At 48.6% G+C, this 19617-nt stretch overlaps 2 protein-coding genes across 5 annotated transcripts; one reads left to right on the top strand and one right to left on the bottom strand.

The window, feature by feature from the left end:
- The first annotated feature begins 70 nt into the window (after positions 1–70).
- On the top strand, positions 71–6559 carry Nop16 (NOP16 nucleolar protein). Its single transcript, XM_021646437.2, has 5 exons — positions 71–210; positions 294–402; positions 1618–1687; positions 4093–4199; positions 5973–6559. The coding sequence occupies exons 1-5, from the start codon at positions 104–106 to the stop codon at positions 6114–6116; spliced, it is 537 nt and encodes a 178-aa protein (XP_021502112.1). The 5' UTR covers positions 71–103; the 3' UTR covers positions 6117–6559.
- Arl10 (ADP ribosylation factor like GTPase 10) lies at positions 1681–19509 on the bottom strand. Of its 4 annotated transcripts, XM_060372336.1 has the most exons (5): positions 16124–19509; positions 15492–15690; positions 12138–12313; positions 7222–7396; positions 1681–3797 (listed from the first exon to the last, which is right to left on the bottom strand). In XM_060372336.1, the coding sequence occupies exons 1-4, from the start codon at positions 16304–16306 to the stop codon at positions 7247–7249; spliced, it is 708 nt and encodes a 235-aa protein (XP_060228319.1). In that variant the 5' UTR covers positions 16307–19509; the 3' UTR covers positions 1681–3797; positions 7222–7246. The 4 variants fall into 4 exon arrangements, with proteins under 4 accessions (XP_060228319.1, XP_021502111.1, XP_021502109.1 ...); XM_021646436.2 differs by lacking the exon at positions 1681–3797 and having other exon boundaries at positions 6632–7396; XM_021646434.2 differs by lacking the exons at positions 1681–3797; positions 7222–7396 and adding an exon at positions 7827–9859.
- Positions 19510–19617: the final 108 nt, after the last annotated feature.

Raw genomic sequence — 19617 nt, 5'->3', positions numbered from 1 at the left:
CATTTCCCAAGAATCCCTGCGCGCTGTGGGGGACAGAGCCTGCTAACACGCGGCTTTGAGAGTGCGGTTTGGAGTTTGAGCAGTTGGTGCGGTAGTGTGCGCAATGCCTAAGGCCAAGGGGAAGACTCGGAGGCAGAAGTATGGTTACAACGTCAACCGAAAGCGTCTGAACCGGAATGCTCGTCGGAAGGCAGCGCCGCGGATCGAGTGGTGAGGGACCGGTTCTGAGGCAGGGGCCTCGGCTGGGCTGGACGGCGAGGTGACAGAGTCTCGATCTCTCTCTTTGCCGTTAGCTCCCACATCCGACATGCCTGGGACCACACCAAATCCGTGCGGCAGAACCTGGCGGAGATGGGGTTGGCCATGGACCCCAACAAGGCGGTTCCCCTCCGTAAGAGGAAGGTACTGAAACAGCAAGGCACTTTCCTCGTCTCTGCATGAACCTTACTTTCCTTCCCCACCACCTTCCTTCACTGAGCCGAGTTTCAGAATTTGATCTCCTCCACACACTCTTTCCATGTTTGCTTGCGACAAAGTCATTTCGTTTGCACTAATTCTGGTCAAAGCTTCTTAACGACCTCCTTCACTCTAGCACACAGATGGGCTTGGTTTGTAGTTTTTTCTTCCTCTGCTTAATTTCTTCTCCGGCCTGTTTGGCATCTCAGTGGAATTTTCAAGAACGTGTCTTTTTCTACCCATAACCCCCCAGGGCTTGAGATTTTTGTTTCCTATACTGTCTTTCTTTGTTTATCCTTCACCTGAGACATCTAGTTAATTCCCAACCGATCTTTCTGAACCTGAAGCTTTCAAAAATAGCACCTCACTTCACCCACTAGGCTCTTTCATAGTAATTGTAAATACATGGTCATAGATTATTTATTTGCTTCTTAATCCCTTAACACGGTCCTGTGCTTTGTCCTCTGCTAAACTCCTAGAATTCTTAACCCACTAAATGGGCTTGATGAGTGAGTTTGGTCCATTGACTTCAGGCAGGTTTGCCTAAGTGGACACTTGCCAGTGGAAAATGTCACAACAGGTGTTTTTTTTTTTGTTTTGTTTTGTTTTTTGTTTTGTTTTTTAACAAAACATAAAGCTATAACTAAGCGTGGTCATGTAAGTCCTCCCCATGGAAAAGATATCTGAGCTTGCTCCCTTGTAACTTCCAAAGCACTGTAAGTGTGAAGTATGCAGTGTTTCCCTGGATTACCACAGAGCAGAGCATAGATAGTCACAGAAAGATGAGTTACTTGTTAAAAAAATGTAGTGGATGCGCATGAGCATCCCCTGGTGGCTGTGTGAAGGTCAGAGGATGGCTTTCAGGGTTGGTTCTCGGCGCACTGTGGAGTCTAGGGATTGAACTCTGGTGGTCACATTGGCCTAACAAGCACCTTTACCTGATGATCCATCGTTGTAGCTCTGCTTGTTTCTCTTGGTAAGGATTTCAGTTGCTGGGACTTTGGGGAGTTCTTGTTATGTGGTTCTGGCTGACCTCGGGCAGGAATTTCCTTACACTAAGTATAGCTCGGTTGTGATGGCCATTGTCCTTCCTTAACCCTGGCTGATCTTTCCCTGATCAAAGGTGCTTGTCTGGTGTTATCATAGCTCCATTCTTTACAGGTAAAGGCTATGGAGGTCGACACGGAAGAAAGACCCAAGGACCTGGTGAGGAAGCCCTATGTGGTAAATGGTGAGTGACCTCATGAGTGCTACACATACACTAACCTTTTAGCTACCTCCATTCTGGTGGGTTTTTGTTGTTGTTGTTTGTTTGTTTGTTTCACATCTCCTGATTTGAATAGACAGATGTTTGATATGAAATTACTTGAGTTCTGTCTTTTTAGCTTATCGTTAGCTGATTCACATAACAATTTTAACACAGAGCTGTGTGTGGTGGTCATGCATGCCTTTAATCCCAGCACTTGGGAGGCAGAGGCAGGCGGTTCTTTGTGAGTTCAAGGCCAGTTTGGTTTACAAAACAAATCCAGGACAGCCAGGACTACAAGAGAAACCCTGTCTCAAAAAAAAAAACAAAAAACAAAAAAAACAAAAAAAAATTTTTTTTTTACACAGTTCAATGTAGAGGGAAAAGAATTGCTGTACTCTACTGTGTAAAGCCACATGTACTTAATATGGTAAGATAACTGTTTGGGGTTTTGTTGTTGTTTATTTTCATTGTTGTTTTTCTCTAGGAGGGTCTGTGCTGCTGTGGCTGGCCTTGAACTCACGTAGAGATCATCCACCTTCCTCTGTCTCTTAAGTTCTGTGATTAAAGGCACATGCCATCATGCCCTTCAAGAATTTTTGTTTGCATGTTTTATTTTTGTTTGGATGTTTTGTTTTTGTTTTAAATTGTAGCTAAACAACTACAAAGAATTTACCTTCTTGGCCCTTTTAAAAAGTTCTGTCCGGTGATGGTGGCGGCCCATGCCTTTAATCCCAGCATTAGGCAAAGGCATTCGGGTCTCTGGGTTTGAGGTCAGCCTTGTCTACAGAGCTAGTTCCAGGACAGCCAGGGCTACAGAGAGAAACCCTGTCTTGAAAAGCAAAAATAAAAGTACAGCAGAGGCATGTTGAGAATATTCATACTGCTACATAATACATCCCCGAACTTTGGTTTTACAAGCTGAGACTGCCTAACAACCAGGCCAAAGATGATTCTGACTGTAAGAAAATTCAGTGACTATGTCATTTCTGTATTTTGCCCATTTGCTTATCTCTTTTCTCCTAGCTGTGCTGGAGGTTGAATCCAGGATCTTTTTTGTGCTGGGAAAGCATGCTCTGCTACTGAGCTGTACTCAATTTATCTGGCTTTTAGTTTTCCTTTATTGGTGGGTTTTGTTTGTTTGGGCAGACTCTTGTTATATAGCTGAAACTAGTGGTGAACTTGAGGTCCTCTTGCTTTAGCTTCCTAAGTGCTGTATAGAAAAGATTTAATGCAGCAAATGGCTATTCTGGCTGTAATACAGACATGCCTTGTCCCAGGAGACAAGAGTCAAGCAGACCTCTTGAGTTAAGACCAACCTGGTACAGAACAACTTTCAGGTTAAAAAAAAAAAGATTCAGTGCAGGCATGGCCTTTAATCCCAGCACTCAGGTGACAGAGGCATGCAGATCTCTTAGTTCTGTTCAGTGCTGTTTATGCAGCTTTGGTTGGGTCAGTGAGTTGAGAGGCAGTGGAGTTGAGTTTATGAGAATTCAGTTCATGGAATTCAGAGGGAGTTTTACTGGGAGAGTTTTTCAGAGAGAGGTTGAAGAGAGAACAAGCTAGACACAAGTAAAGACAGAACAAGCCAAACAATGAGAAGGAGCCAGAAGATTAGAACAGATCTGTAGTGTTAATTTGAGAACAAGCAGAGTATTCATTGAGAAACTGAGAGAAGCCAGGATGAATCAGTCAGCTTGGAGAAGAGTTTGAGCCACAACAGCTGAGCTGAACCAGCCAGCCAGTTCAGAAGGAGCTAGAAAGGGTGAGCTTATTCAGTAGTAAGTCTCAGGCTGAAAACAATCTAGGCCTAGATTAGGTATTACAGAGGCTAGAAGCTTCTAGGCCTAGGTTTGCAGATGGAGGAAGTAAGCCTCCAAGACAAGTTCTCAGGAGAATAAAAGTTACTTTTACAGTGCTGGTTCTACCTGTTTGTTTTAAAAGTGCAGCTGTTGTCGCTATGGCCCCGGTTTCCCCTTCACGTGGAGCAGTAAGGTATGTGGGTGGAGCACTGCAGCTCTAGGTTTCAAAATTCAGACCTTCCACTTCAGATGGGCATAACACAACAGGACGAGATTTTCTGGTGGTAGCAGAGCTGAAAGGAAACCAAGCTTTTCATCTTTCTGTCCCTAGAGCCTGGCGCTAATGAAGACTGATAAGCTTAGTGGTTTTCATTTTAAACCGCAACTTGAGAATTGCTTTTCAGGGATTGCACACCGATGGGTGTAGGTGGTAGGGAGCAGAATTTGGGAATGAAGGACCTAAAAAAAAGTGAATTCCGGCTTTGAATTTGGGAATGTGTTGCTGGTACAACAATTCTGTGTCATGGGGTTGAAAGGGGTATGCAGAAGGTAAAGCCTTATTCCATTTTCTGGCTTCTTTTACCGCAGACCTGGAGGCAGAAGCCAGCCTCCCAGAAAAGAAAGGAAATACCTTGTCTCGGGACCTCATTGATTATGTTCGTTACATGGTGGAGAGTCATGGGGAGGACTATAAGGTAAGGGCCACCAGGAGTAGCCTCTTGGGCTTGTTGGGAAAACAGTGGACTGTTCCAGCCTGATCTTTGACTGAATATAAAGAAAGAAAATAATCTAGGAAGGCATCACATTGAAGTTTTTTTTTTTGTTTTGTTTTGTTTTAATGTGGGTAAGCATTTTGTTTGTATGTATATGTAAATATGTGAGTGTCTGGTACCGGTGGGGTCAGAAGAAGCTATTGGGTCCTTGGAACTAGAGTTGCAATTATGAGATGTCGTGTCTATGAGAACTCATCTCTCCAGCCCTTTGGGCTTTCTCTGAATTTTACGTGTGTGTTGGGGGGAGTTTCAGAAGATAGTTTTCAGGGGTTGTTTCTTGACGTCCACTTCTTGAGGTGGGGTTTCCCATTTTTGCTGCTGTGCTGCATAACCCAGTCTAGCTGCCCTTGTAGATTCTTCTGCCTCCTGTCATACTGTAGGATTTACAGATACACATTTGGATTTTCATGTAGATTCTGGGGAATGAACTCAGAGCACCATGTTTACCTACTGTGCTGGCTAGCTTTGTATCAATTTTGACACAAACTGGAGTCACTGGAGAGGAGGCCTCAATTGAGAAAAATCTCTCCATGTGATTAGGCTGTAGGCAAGCCTACAGGGCATTTTTTTACTGAGTGATTGAAGGGTGAGGATGCAGCCCACTGTGGGTGGAGCCATCTCTGGGCTGGTTCTGTAAGAAAGCAGGCTGAGCAAGCCATGAGGATGAGGAGCACCCCTCTATGTCCTTTGATCAGCTTCTGCCTCCAGGAACTGGGACTTGGGATGTGGAAGTTAAGAAAACTCCTTCCTCCTGGAGCTTGTGGTCATGGTGATTGTCACAGCTGTAGAAACCCTTAGAGACACAGCCTTTACTTGGTGAGCCAGTTCCTGGTTCTTTATTTGTTTGGTTTGTATATTTGCTTATTTATTTTAATCTTTTCTCTTTTTTAAAATTATTTAATTTTATTCTTTGTGCATTGGTATGAAGGTGTCAGAACAACAGACAGTTGTGAGCTGCCATGTGGTTGCTGGGAATTGAACCCAGGTCCTTTGGAAGAACAGGCAGTGCTCTTAACCACTGAGCCATCTCTCCAGCCTGATTGATTTTTTAATGTTAACAAGATGCGGTTGCCCAGCATGGTGACCAGCACTCAAAAGTCAGGCAGATAGAGATCTGAGTTTGAGGCCAGCCTGGTCTATATAGTGATCCCAGGACAGCCAGGGCTATTAAAGAGACCCTGTCTCAAAAGAAAGCTAAATAAGGAAGTAAGGGATAGGTCTGGCAATGCTGGACCTCTGCACTTAAATGGAAGTAATGATTTTGAAGAGGCATGAACTCCCTGGCTGGCCCAGCTCCTTTAATACCCACTGCTTGCTCCCAGGCTTGCTTGGTCCCTTCCCTAAGGAGGGTGCTCTTTTCCTCAGCCCTTTAGTGCAGAAGAGCTCCATGTCCTTGGCTGTTTGTTGTTGTTTTGTTTGAGACACGGTTTTTCTATATAGCCCTGGCTGTCCTGGAGCTCACTTTTTTATGTGAGTGTCTGGTGCCTGTGGTCTCTTAGGATTGGAGTTATAGATGCTGGGTCCTCTCTAAGAGCAGCCAGCGCTTCTAACCACTAAACTCTGCGATGGCTTTTGAGGTGAGAAAGCTGGACCGCAGGGATAGGAAGCAGCATGCTCAATTCAGGCAAACAAAGCTCAGATTTGGACTTGAACTTGTGCCTGTTCGGGACTCCACACACTTTCCTACTTTTACAGGCCATGGCCCGGGATGAAAAGAACTACTACCAAGATACCCCAAAGCAAATTCGGAATAAGATCAACGTCTACAAACGTTTTTATCCAGCAGAATGGCAAGCCTTCAGCGAGTCTTTGCAGAATAAGAAGATGGAGATAGACTGAGTGGTGTGTATCCTCAGACTTAGGCCTTCTGGACCAAGGAAACCAAGCCAGGCTTTAAGGCCGGGAATGTATAGTTTCAGGTGGTGCTGGCAAAATCCTATGGAATCAGGTTTTACACACTCACTCTCGCTCTCCTTCTGGAGAAGGAACTTGTTTTGTTGTTTTTTTGGTTTTGTTTTTTTGTTTTTGAGAGATGGTCTCTAATAGCCCTGGCTGTTCTGTAGACCAGGCTGGCCTCCGCTCACAGGGATCCGCCTGCCTCTGCCTCCCAAGCCCTGAGATTAAAGGCATGGGCCTCAATGCCCAGAGGGGAAGGAACTCTTTCAAGTCCATGGTTTTCGTTCTGTTGGAGCTCACAGACAGGTCTTCCTGTCCTGTGTTCAGAGGGTATGTTTTATTCAAATGCAATCTGTATGTGATAAAAGAGTATTTTACCTGTGTAACGTGGTTTGTTTTTTGTTTTGAGACAGGGCTTCTTTGTGTAGCCCTGGTTGGTGTTAAAGGTATGCATCTCTACTTGTGTGATGGCTTTGTGTTCACTTTGTGTTCACTAAGCTCTGAGCTGTCCCAGGGAAAGCTAATCTTAGCGCTCTGTAGCAAGGACTGCAGCCGTGGGCTTTTACAGGCACTGCCTTCTTCCTCTTGAGTGCTCCCAGCCTTGGCTTCCTCCAGAAACTTGCCAGGAAGCCCGGGCTGCCTGTAGAAGGGTAGAGTCATTTGCTCTTTTGATTGCTTTTGTCAGCCATGGCTTGAATCAAAGCTCAGGGACCTGAGCCTGCCTTCCGGGACTGACAGGCTGCCGGGTAGTGCTCCACCATGTGCCACCCAGTGGGCTTTCCAAGATGTGGCCGTCCTCTGGGGCCAGCCTGCTTGGATTAAGGCATGTTCACTGCCCAGCTGCCAGAAGACTTCTGAGCTAGTTTCCAGCCCTTCAGTCTAGCCCCAACTACTAAATCCCCTTCTAGGGGTTAAAAGGCTTGTGTCACTGTCCATCCCAAAAGTTGGAGGGTAAGGGACTGGGACTTGCTGTCTGGGAACTGTCACTTTCCAGAGCTGCCCGAGGTGAGGAGTCACTGAGCGTAGCATTTTGGCAGTTATTGTGTACCTCAGAAAGCTGGTGACACTCCAGTTTACACCGTTGTCCTTGGTGGCCCTGTGCCTCTGGGTTTGTGGGGTGGACAGAAAGAGCAGCTCCGCACCTTGAGGAAATCCATGGTAGTGTCTTGATAATCACCGTCCAGGTATAGCAGCACAGGGAAGTTGGAGACTCCTTTTCGCTGCTGCTGGGAGGGAAAGTGTCTGCTCAGACGAATCTGTGGCAGGAGGTGGGTGCCCAACAGTCCTGCAGCTGGCTTGGCCGATCCTCCCAGACTAGCCCAAGTACAGAATGCCCAGAGAGTGGTATTTGGTGGATTGAACCTACACACTGGGCAAACACTGAGCCGCTGCTACACCTCAGCCTGCTTCCGAGGAGTCAGGTCGCTCCATCCACTTTTACGTGGACTCTGGGGGTCAAACTGCGGTCATCACCAGGCGTTCATAGCAAGTGCTTTACGTGCTGAGCCATCTCATGGGCCTGTCTGGCTTTTGACTTTTGAGTCAAGGCTTCACCCAGTTGTCCACTCTGTAAACCAGGCAGACCTCAACTGTCTCTGAAGTAGCTAGGATAGCAGACCACCGGGCCTGCCTTCAGATAAAGTTAGTTCAATAGACACAGCGAAATTTTTTTATTTTAAATTCACCCCCTTCACCTTGGGAAATATGACAATTGTACAAGATGATACTTGTTAGAAGATTTTAAATTAGGAAAAAGAGTCCGTCTCAACAAGTCTGGTTCCAAAGTAAGCTTTAAGCCCTGGAGAGTACTGTTTCTCACCTTCCCACTGACAGATGAAAAGTTGCCAACAAAACTTCACTCTGAAATCCAAGTCATTCCTTAAACATTTAATACAAAAGCAGAAAAATCACTTCTAATCAATTCCATTTTCATGGGCTGCAGTCCAAGGACAGTAAGTAGAGCCCTCTTCTGACGATTGTGCTCACTTCAACTTGGAAGCTTTCTACTTCACGAGTTGCATGTTGGGCAACTGGCAACATGGCACACAGTCTATTCTCAAAAAGCAAACTGAAAGCCAGGCATGATGGCCCCACAATCCCCTCGCATGGGAGGTAGAAGGAGGAAGGATGACTACCGTACCGTTAATTCAAGGCCAGCCTGGGTTAGAGTGACACGCTGTCAGAAAAAAAAAAAAAAAGCATGGGATACAGCCTCAAAGAAAAACAAACAGTATTGGTAACTGTTCTCCTTCAGTAGCCCCTAGCAGACCAAAGGCTCCTTCGCCTGCACCAGTGTCTGTCTACACGAAGACCGGCTTTGCCCTGGTTGATCACCAGTCACGGAATGTTCACTGCAGAGCACACAATTTCAGCCTCTGTTTTGGCTGGCGAATAAATGGTCCCAGAAGGCTTGGTGATGTGCCCAAGGCCACTCTGATGGCTCTTCCACTAGTCCTGTCCTATGTCCTGGGCCATATGGAGACTCTAAGTACTAGGCCTTTCTGAAGTACTTGTCTCCAGGTGTGGGCTCCAGGCCAGGTGGGAGGAAGGGAAAGCTACAGTTCTGTCTCCATTGGCACCTGTAGGTACCTTATGTCAATCATGATTCCATATAGTTCTCAAAGCTCCATATTTTCTAGACAGCCTCCTAGGATTTGGATTACAGCACCTAGAAACAGAACCTAGAACTTTGGCCTAGTCCTTTGATAAATACACAAATAAATAAATAAAATGCCATTCTGAGGCTAACCCCTACCCCAGCTCCAGTATTGTTCCAGGACTCTTCTCCCTTCTCTAGACTTTTGTAAACATGGACATTGGCACAGTTAGTACAAAAGCAGCAGGTTGTCTCCAGGGGAAAACTAGCCTTCACCCTGTTCAGTGAACTGCACTTGTGGTTAAGAAAGGCTGGCAGGCCAGGCCTTGACAGCCGGGAGGTGTTCAGGAAATTCCCTGCTAAAGTCTAGAGGTTGATCCTCATTTGGCATTGCCAGGGCTGGCATTTAGGAAAAAACAGGGAAACCATCTCCCTTTAAAATGATAGCTCTGGGGCCAGAAAGGCAGAAACCCAAGGCCACAGAGGGAGCAGGGGCTGTAAGATGAAGGCCTGGGAGCCCAGACTCATTGCCTTCTACCCAGACCACATAAAAATGTATGAATAGTAAAATGGGAGACCTGAGGCTCAGGAGCACCTGTGATATCCACACTGGCTCTTCAATCAGTGGGAGCTCAGAGAGGGACACTGCACCCACTGAGCAGCATACTGTGCAGGAAGGAAAGGAAGCTGGGACTAAGCTGGGGGCCTGAGGCAGTCATGGTCTGCCTTCACACCTCCCTACCTCAGACCCATGTCCACCTCAGCAGGAAGGCTTCTGCATGGTTTGGCCTTGCTCTGGAGGAGAGAGAGGAAGTGTTGCTATGATGCTTCTGCCAAGGCCTAGGCTGGCAAAGAAGATGCAGGAGGAAGCAGAACTGTGCCCTCCAACGCTAGGCAGCAAGCCGGTGTGTCCAGCTTAGGAGAGAAGCTCTAAGAGCAGTTTCCAGATTCGCACAGTGCCGGGTTCCTCGAAGCCAGATCCTGCAGGGGCAATGCTAGCTGCCAAGAGGAAGACCTCCCTCTGGTTGTCAGTGGTGAGCAGACCCAGCTCCTGCTGCAGCTCCACCAGGCTCATGGCCCCAGTCAGGTCCTGCAGTGAACAAGCCAGCAGCATGGCGGTCAGGCAGTGCTCCACGTGCGGCACCCCCACAGACGAACGTGTTCAGCAGCTTCTCCAGAGAAAAGCAGGACCTGAATCCTGCAGGTGCAGCTAGATCCTATGGGATAACCCAGTGCCCTCCTGCCTGCTCTGTGGAGCCCTCTTACGGAGCCAGCCACCAGAGTCTTAACAGCCATTCCTACTTGGTAGGTAGGTACTCATTCTCACAGTCCACTGAGCTGATAGGAGCTGGCTCAGTGAAGTCACTTCAGAGCTGGGTTCCAAGTTCATTCTGATGACCAAACCTTTGAACCTTTGGACTACCAACCCATGCCTTACACCCACAATGTAAGATCATATAGCAGTGACTTCTGGACAGTCTAGCTTGGGTGGGGGAGGGAAAAGGATACTTGGCACTGTGGCAGGCAATGGTACCTTGACATTTCATCCTGATTCAAGGTTCTTGGAGCAGTTCCTACATGGCAGGGCCTCACCTGTTGCCTATGATGGTTGCAATGAAAATGACCCCACTGGTTCATATATTGGGATGCTTGGCCCAAGGACAGTAGAACCGTTTGGAATGGATTAGGAAGTGTGGATGTGTAGGGTGGTCTTCAAAGTTTCGAAAGTGAAACTAAGCAAGCCACCAATACACTCTTCTATTAGTCCTCTCAGTCATGATGACTCACAGAAACAGAAAAGTAAGACACCTGCTCTTGGTTCAAAATGCTATAAAATATTAAAAACAAAACAAAACAAAAAACCTGCTACAAATTAGAATGCTGTAACAATTCATTGTCTTGGGTATTTCTGAAGCTCTAAGAAAACACCATTACTAGTGGCACCATGGCTGGGCTTGGTGGCACAATCCTTTAATCCTGGCATTTTTGGGAGACTGAGGCTGGTGGATCGCCATAGGCTGGAGAGCAGCCTTGTCTACATATCTAATTCCAGGACATCAAGGGCTACATACCAAGACCCTGTCTCAAACAAGTTAGGCCAGAACAGGTATAAATGGACCAGGTGGACCAGGACATATGGTAACCATATGTGTGTGTGTGTGTAGCCCTGGCTGTTCTGGAACTCACTCTGTAGACTCAGCTGGCCCCAAAGTCATAGAGATTGACCTGCTTCTGCCTCCCAAGTGCCAGGCCTAAAGGTGTGCATTACCACCACCCATCCATAGCCATATTTATAATTAATCAAGTGTCTCCTGACAGGCAGGACAAATCTAAGGTCAAAGAGACAAGTTAGAAACATAGCCAGAGGCTGGAGAGATGGCTCAGAGGTTACGAGCACTGTCTGCTTTTCCAAAGGTCCTAAGTTCAATTCCCAGCGACCACATGATGGCTCACAAGCATCTATAGTGAGATCTGGTGCCCTCTTCTGGTTCACAGGCACATGCAGACAGAATGCTATGTAAATAAGAAATAAATCTATAAAGAAAAAAAAGCATGGGCACAAGCCCTAGGAAAACAGCTCTGTGTAGTGGTGGCTGCCCTGGGGTTGACGGCACGGAACTGCCACCTAAGGGCTGCAGGCCCAAGACAGCCCTCTGCACCCAGGGAGCTAGTGAATGCAGGGCCTCCTGCAAACTAAACAAGCAACCTGACCAGAGTTCCAATCCGTCCAAACACAAACTCTGGGACAGATGTGAACTCTCATATCTGTCTTTGCTGGAGTAGTAACTTGAGGCATTTGGAGACAACGGAGCCTGTCACGGGGGACAGAGGCCTGAAGGGTGGGATGGCTGTCGGTGTTCAGAGCATGCCGAAACACTGTGTGCTCATAATACTACCACTAATGTACTCCACCTGTCACTCCTCAGCTTAGTGCAGGGCAGGGTGGTCCCGGAAGCAGGCACCCCAGCCCCACTGCCCTGTGTGTCCTGCTGGAGATTACGAACCACATGAGCTGTGGAGTCCCCAGCTGTAAGGCGGAAACAGTATTCTAGAGCTTGGACAAGGACAGTATAGATGTCATTCGAGGCGGGGGTGGTGGTGCACAACCACAATCCCAGCACCTGGGAAGGGACGGGATTCTGAGTCCCAGGTCAGTCTAGGCTGCATAGTGTAAGTGTGAAAGAGCTCAAGATGCGCCTGGAAAATCCAGAAAGAAAGAATGTACAACTGCACTTGGCAAACAGTAAGAACTTAATAACTTTCTTGCATCTCTCGAGGGCAACAGAAGGCAGGGAGACAAAGAGGCTCAATCCTTCTATGTAGCCCTCACCCTGCCTAGGCTGCAGCCCACCTCCCAGAGTTCTCACCTGCTTGTTGGCCACTACAATGACAGGCAGATCAGGGTCCTTGTCCAGCAGTTTCTGCAGCTCCTGCCGAGCCCAGGGCAACCTTCGCCGATCAGCCGAGTCCACCATGAACACCAGCACGTCCACCTCATTCACAAACTCCTTCCAGTAGAAGCGAAGGTTCTGGCTGCCACCAACTGAAGAGAGGCCAAGGGCCAGCTCAGAGCCCAGAGCTCCCTGCAGCATGGCTCTGCCCACAGCCCCAACCACTTCCAGTGCCTAAGGCTCCACTACCCAGGCACAGAGGAAATGCCATGGTCCAGAGCCAGTCAGATCTCAAGGGGCCACTGCCTGTGTGTGCCAGTCTCCTTACTGAGTGAAGAGGTTTCAGCAGACCCCAAAAGGTACCATCTGTGACTTTCCCTTCACAGACTGGCACACAATGCTCTTCAAATGGTAGTCCTCAGCCACCTGTCTTGGGCTGCCTTGCCTCTTACCCTTTCCTAGTTTGCTCCCTGGTCAGTGATAACTAAGCAGGAGCCAGCTGGGGATCCTGATGCCTAGAAAAGCCAGAATCCTTTCCCTTGCCAGCGTACTGCCATTCTCAGTTCAGTCTCCGTTTCTTGTCATCCATTCCTCCTCCCTCGGAAACACTAACGGAGTCATACTGAACAAGGTTACCGCACAGTGTCTGCACCTGGGCTGCTTTTGTTCCTCTTTGCCCCTCTGCTCAGTTCCCCCTTGACTACCCTGCATTTTGTTCTGGTTTTGCTTCTTTACCTCCACTCTAAATCCCCGCAAAGCCTCAGCACAATGCCTTGGCACATAGCAGGCACTCATCAAGTATTTACTGAGTGCTTACCAGGTGCCAAGCACTGACCTGGGTGCTGGGGATACGGAAACGAGCAGGCTGGAGTCAGGCTCTTAAACCCTCCCCCCCACCCCCAGCCCAACTAGGACAGACCAGGCAATCAGATACGACATTCTAGAAAGCAAGGAATCTGAAACAGGGAAACAGGCTGGAGGCTGTGCTTGGCCTTGGGTTGGGTGGTCTGGCAATATCTCCTCAAGGCTGGATGTGAGCTATGCAGAGCAGATGCAAAAGCAAGCATCAAAGGCAGAACGAAGAATGAGCTCTATGTGTGTAAGAAAGAGAAAGCACTGTGGGCAAGGCACCTCCAGAGAGAGGAGGAAAGGCAGAGGCTGGCCCTCAAGAGTCCAGACGTGTTTCTGGAAATGCCAGTAGCTGACACTAGCAAGGAACAAGCAATTGCAGCACCAACGGGAGAGATGAAAGCAGCTTCAATCGGGCAGCAACAGTTCTGTTAGAACTGTAGGAGGAGTCTATCCAAGTACCCAGCCAACAGAACCAATACACCAGATTCCGTGGGTGACTTGAGGAAGTGTCACCAGTAGTGAATCTGTCCCCTTGGCAGTTTTGCCAAAGTGTGTATTCTCAGCTCGACCCTCGGCCAGGATGCTGAGACTGTGTGAAGGGATTGTAGTAGGGGAGGAAAGCTCTGGGACTTAACTGGAAATCCGGGCTTTTGTTGTTGTTCTTGTTGAATTTCTAGAGACTGAGTCTCACCATATAGACCAGGATGGACTCTAACTTGTGGCGATTTTCCTGCCAGAGCCTGCTGAGTACTGGGATTAGAGTCGTGAACCACCATGCCTGACAGCAATCTGGGTCTGACTCTCCGCAGGGATCCTGGGGTGTTGGGACAACAAACACATCTCCTCAACTGACTGAAAATGTGTCCCACATTCTCGTTGTTACTGCAGTGCCAGCAGTGCCAGGCTGGCAGGATATGTAAATGCTTGTAGGTGATGGTCACATGCCCCCAATGCCAACTGTGTAAGGAGTGTAGCGTTTTGCATACTAGAGAGGGGCAGCGAGGGCTGGGGTGGAAGGACCAAGAGAAAGACAAGCAGAGAGACTTGGGGAGAAAAAGAAGCAGAGAAGGGAACAAGCAGGGAGACAGAGTAAAGAGAAAGCTACATGGAGGGAGGCAATGGCGGAGATTAAGTTCAATGGGCTAGCTGGGAGACTTCCCCAGCAAACAGGCCATCAGCCTCATACAGATGTCTCTGTGTCTTTATCATTAAACCTCAAACAGGTCCCCCAAAGCCTGCAATACTGGACTGTCACCTGTCAGAACAGAGGCACATGAAAACAGCTCACATAGGTGGGAAAAATGAATACTATTTTTGCCGAACTGAACTAATGTCCATGGCACAAGAGACAGAGAAAACTTGATGGGAGGTCCAAAGTCCTAAACATCAAGGCTTGCTACCAGCAGGGAGAAAAGGTATAGCCAGGCTTGGCCAGACCTCAAATGCCTAAAACCAAAAGAATGAAGCCCACTCAGGCAGAGAGTTAGGTTGTCAAAGCTTAATTCTATCACCTAGCACTTAAAAATCGCATCAAGTCATTGTTTCAGTCCTGTGGCTGGAAGTCCCAACTCCTCAGAGACGGAGACCAGACCTAGGTGGCCAAGAACTGCTACCTCCTCCATATTCTGTTGCCCACTTCCAAAATCCCAAGAAGTCTAGAACTCAGGGCAGGGCTCCTCAGGCCTCTCTCTGATCACTCATTCAATAAGCCCTCTCAGAAACCTATTGAAGTACTAAGCCTTAGGGCCAGAAATGGATAACATCAGTCTGTGACCAGGGTGCTCCTGGCCACAGAGGGTGATGTGACAAATATTGCAGCGGAAGGGGGACCAGAGCCCGGGAGGAGCCCGGGAAAGCTTCAATGGAGGTCACTCACAAACTACACTTGAGAATTGGTTGTGGCAGTGTGTACCTGTAACCCCAACCCTCAAATGGTGGAGAGACTAAGTTCAAGCCCATCCTCAATACCATGAAACCATTTCAAACAAACGACAACAAAACCCTAAATAATGGAAGAAAAACTTTAAAGAACAAGTGATAGTAGCTTAGCAAGAATTCCAAGCAGAGGGAGCAGTGCATGCAAAGAACAGGCAAGAAACAAGAATCCTACTGGAAAGAAGGGGAACCTTTCATGATTTACTTCGTTGGGAACCGGTTCTACAAGTATCTAGTATGCAGATTAGCTGATTGTCTTTTTACGGAGTTGTTTGGGGTACTTTATTAGTTAAGTGCTTAGCATATGAACCCTTAACTGTTAGTCTGTCTGTCAGTATAAGGCATGTGTGGTGAAGGGTAGGGGGACCACCGGATATGGAAGAACCCGAAGTGCCAGGATGTTCTGTATCCTGAGCCCTAAAGAGAAGCGGGAAGGCTTTCGTAAAGGGGAAATGTCCTGCTTAGAAGAGCATTTCATGGATTTCTCCAAGGAATCTGGGCCCAGGGCCAGCAGTGCCGATGAGGAGGGGGTCTCTTGCTCACTCTCTAACAGGTCCACCTCGAAATTCTTGGTGGGCAGCCTCACAGAGTTGAAGCCCCAGGTGGGGACGTGGCCTTCCAGAGGTGGCTTCCCAGAAAGCATGCGCAGAAAGGTGCTTTTCCCAGAGCCATCCAAGCCCAGCACCAGCACTTCTCGCTGCTCCAGCTCCTCCAGTGCCGGCTCATCTTCGTCGTGCTCGGGCTGCAGGGCAGAGATCAAGGCTGCAATCGCCAACCCTCCTCCTGACCCTTCCTTCCCTAGGGACAACGGAATGCTCGGCGGTTGCCCATGCACACCTCCGGAGCATGGCAGGCAGCTGTGGTCTGGAACAGAGGGCAGGGGCCACTTTTCGAGCCCTGAAGTTTTTTAAAAACCTCACTTCTCTTTTTGACTCCTGGTGATCTCGGGCACACTCTTCCCCATCGCTAATCTTTGGCTCTCACACACCGTAAGCCCAAGACAATCCCACGATCTCAGGGCTAGCCTCCCCTGGCCTGAGGGCTCTACCTGGCATCCCCCGCGGCGGCGCCACTGCGCAGGTGCCAGGCTGGCTCCCGCCGCACCCTGGGGACTACAGAACCCCGCCGCCCCGGCCCGCGTGGCCCCGGCCCTCGCGCGTGCACGCCCTACTCACCTCCCACTCGTCCCACGGAGGGAGGCGGGCGGCTTCCGCGCCCCACCAGGCCTCGCCCCGGTCCCAGCGCCGCTCCCGGCCGCGGCCGAAGTAAGCTTTCCAGAGGATAAAGAGCACCGAGCCGAGCACGGCCGCCGCGCCACCCAGGGCCAGCACCAACGGGCCCAGGGGCCGCGGCGCCATTAGGCCAGGGAGCGTGGCTGGGCCGGGCGCAAGACCGACTGGCCTGCCTCGGAAGATGGTGCTGTGGCCGCGCCCACCCGCGCGACCCCGCCACACTACAAGCCCCACAATGCACCGCTCGCTGCGAGCACGCCCGGCGGGGTCTCGGGTGGGGCGGACCTTCCGGGTAGGGGCCCTGGGCTCGGCTGAAGTGCTAGGTGGTGAAGGCTGTGCGGGTGTGTTGAGCCCCCTTCTGTACGTCAGAGAAGGGGACGCTGAGATCTGGGAGGTATTAAGGTGCCCAGCGTGGTTGCACCGTGGTCCAGTTTTGCGTTCGAATCCAGTCTATGTCACCCGGGTATCTCTCAGGACCACAAAGAGAAAAGTCGAAGCATTTATATGGGACCATCCAGCGGGATGGCAGATTCCAAGCCTCCTTTGGTTGCCTCTTGGAGGCAAAGGCCTTCTGTGGTGCTGTGCACGGTGATGAAGAAGGTGGGGCCCGGAAACTTTTGAGCAACGTTCAGAGACTGCAGGACTTCCAGGTGCCGCTTGAGACAGAGGAGGAATGGGAAAAATGGCCCCGAAGCTACAGCAGTCCTTTGGCTCGTCACTGTGGCCGCGAGAGAACGGGAGTGCCCAGCTGTGCCTGCCTCGTTTAAAGTGCCCCGCGCCTTCTGGTGCCAGTTTCTGTGTCCCCGCCACTGTCCTTGTTGGGTCCCCCTTACTTTAGGCTACAGATCTATGCTGCTTTCTTGACTTCTTGTTTCTGTTTGTTTGCTTGCTTGCTGCTTGTTCCTTTCGAGCTGTCCTGGACTCATTTAGTAGACTAGGCTGGTCTTGAACTCAACAGAGATCCGCCTGGCGCTGTCTTCCCTGAGTGCTGGGATTACAGACGTGCACCACCACTCCCAGCTATGTTTCTTATTTAAAAAACAAACAAGGCAAAAACCAAAAAAACATTTCTATAGTAGTTGGAGAGATGGCTCACTGGTTCAGAGCACTGGCTGCTCTTCCAGAGGACCATAGTTCAATTCCCAGCACCCATATTGTTGCTCACAACTGTTTGTAACTCCTGGAGGATCCAACAGCTTTATCTGGCTTTTGTAGCACCAGTCACACTCATGCTCACAGTGATCAGACATACAGCCAGGCAAAGAACCTATACAAAACCCCCATCAGCCGGGCTCGGTGGCCCACGAATGTAATCCCAGCACCCAGGAAGGCAGAGGTAGGCCGATCTCTGTGAGTTAGAGGCCAACCTGGTTGTCAAGGACAGCCATGCTACACAGAGAAACCCTACCTTGAACAAAACAAAACAAACCCAATCCCTATGGCCACACCTTTGTGGGGAGCAGTTCATGTAGCTCATCTGAGAATCGAAGTTTGGAGGTAGCAGAAGAATACAGAATAGTATAAAAAGTTTTACAGTGATTCTCAGCCTTCCTGTGATCCTTTAATACAGTTTTTCATGTTGTGTTGACCCCAACTATAAAATAATTTTCTTTGCTGCTTTATAGGTGTGTTTTTGCTGCTGTTATGAATTGTAATGTAAATATATGATTTGTGGGTCATGACCCATAAGTTGAGAACTCTGCTTTACTGTTCCTGCTTGCCAGGCAGGGAAGATTCTCTTTCTCTTTTTTCTTTTCTTTTCTTTTTTGTTTTTTAGATCTATGTGTCTGAGTGTTTGCCTACACGTGTGTACAAGGTTAGAAGAAGATACCTTAGCCCCTAGAGCTGGCATTCACCAATGATTGTGAGCTGACGTCTGGGTTCTGGGAACTGAAACTGAGTGCAGAGTGACAAGTGTTCTAAAGGGCTGGACCATCTCTGCAGGCCCCAGGGAAGAAGGCATTTAAATACACCTTCACTTTGTCCATCAGGCTAGTGACACAATGGACCCCAAGAAATTGGAATTTACCTCTCCCTGGGAATTAAAGGAGACAGAGAAGTTAAGGCAGTTAGGGACTGGCCCCAGGAGGACCTCACTCTAACATTCTGTTCAGCGTCTCCCTGACTGGATTGAAAGTAGCCCATGGTTCAAAGCCCCTTTGCTTGGTGACCCTTCGATAGTTAATTACACCAGCTCATGAGAGAGCTCTGGTGCTGGGGGAAAAGTCATCACTTTGGACACCAGGAAAAGACAAAGTTTGTTTTTTTTTTGTTTGTTTGTTTTTGGTTTGGTGTTGTTTGGTGTTTCGAGACAGGGTTTCTCTGTAATTTTGGCTGTCCTGGAACTCACTCCTTAGGCCAGGCTGGCCTCGAACTCACTGCGATCCACCTACATCTGCCTCCCTGATTTTGCCAGCTGCAGATAGTTTCTGCAAATGTGACATTTGGAAGTCTGGGAACTTTTCAGAATGCTAGGTCCTGGAGAGGCAGGGTTGCTGCTGGTGGCTGGTTGGTGGTTGGCTGCTGTTGCTTGTGGTTTGTCAAGTAGTAGTAAGCAAAGAAACAAGAACAAGAAAGAAGATATCCTGATGGCAAAGATCAGACTTGCCCAAGAGAACTCAGGAACTCAACACCTCTAGTCAGCAGGAAGCAGTCTGACCATAAAGGTCCCCCTTTGCCCTTCATCCTTTTTCTCTTCATTCTAGTGTCAGGAGGTTAATAATGGAGAAGGCTGAACCAGAGTAAAAGAACCCACAAAGTAGCAAATGTAGGCTGTGTGTGTGTGTGTGTGTGTGTGTGTGTGTTGTTGGCATGTATATCTCTGTCGCATGCATGCCTGGTGCCTGCAAAGACCAGACAGGGCATGGGAACTGGAGTTACAGAAGTCTCTGAACTGTTGTGGTTTTTCTTTCCCAGCCCCAAGCTCCCAGAATAATGACTCCTGACTCAAAATGTAGTTACAAATACATAGGCCACATAGCTAGACTCCACCAGGCTCCTAACTTAAAATAACCCATTTATTCTAATCTAAATTCTGCCACATGGCTGGCTACCTGTGCTCAGGTACCATGTATCTGTCCTCCTCACCTCTTCTCCAGGAGAATCTTCATAGCCTAGCTCTATTCCAGAATCCTTTCTGCCTGCTGGATGTCCCACCTTCTACTCTTTCCTACAGGCCATAGGTGTTTTGTTTATTTCTTTCTTTATTTTTTAAGACAGAGGTTCTCTGTGTAGCTTTGGCTTTACTAGACCCACTTTGTAGACCAGGCTAGCCTCAGATTCACAGAGCTCCACCTGCCTTTGCCTATATGTGCTGGCCCTAGGTTTTGTTTTTTTTTTTTTTTTTTTTTTTTTTTTATTGATAGGCAATACAATACAGAAGCTCTCTACAGTGAGCTGCCATGTGGGTGCTGTACTGGATATTGAACCTGGCTCCT

The sequence above is a fragment of the Meriones unguiculatus genome, chromosome 19 (genome assembly GCF_030254825.1).
Source record: "Meriones unguiculatus strain TT.TT164.6M chromosome 19, Bangor_MerUng_6.1, whole genome shotgun sequence".
NCBI classification, from domain to species: domain Eukaryota; kingdom Metazoa; phylum Chordata; class Mammalia; order Rodentia; family Muridae; genus Meriones; species Meriones unguiculatus.
Note: the sequence above shows the minus strand (reverse complement) of the source record. Positions and strands in the feature narration are given on the sequence as shown.

Excerpts from the sequence above, each read along its gene's own strand:
- Nop16 (XM_021646437.2), top strand. The coding sequence starts at position 104 with ATGCCTAAGGCCAAGGGGAAGACTCGGAGGCAGAAGTATGGTTACAAC. Across the intron at positions 1,688-4,092 it reads GAAGCCCTATGTGGTAAATG|ACCTGGAGGCAGAAGCCAGC; the intron begins GTGAGTGACCTC and ends CTTTTACCGCAG. Across the intron at positions 4,200-5,972 it reads GTCATGGGGAGGACTATAAG|GCCATGGCCCGGGATGAAAA; the intron begins GTAAGGGCCACC and ends CTACTTTTACAG.
- Arl10 (XM_021646434.2), bottom strand. The coding sequence starts at position 16,306 with ATGGCGCCGCGGCCCCTGGGCCCGTTGGTGCTGGCCCTGGGTGGCGCG. Across the intron at positions 15,691-16,123 it reads CTCCGTGGGACGAGTGGGAG|CCCGAGCACGACGAAGATGA; the intron begins GTGAGTAGGGCG and ends TCTGCCCTGCAG. Across the intron at positions 12,314-15,491 it reads CGAGGTGGACCTGTTAGAGA|TTGGTGGCAGCCAGAACCTT; the intron begins GTGAGCAAGAGA and ends GCCTCTCTTCAG.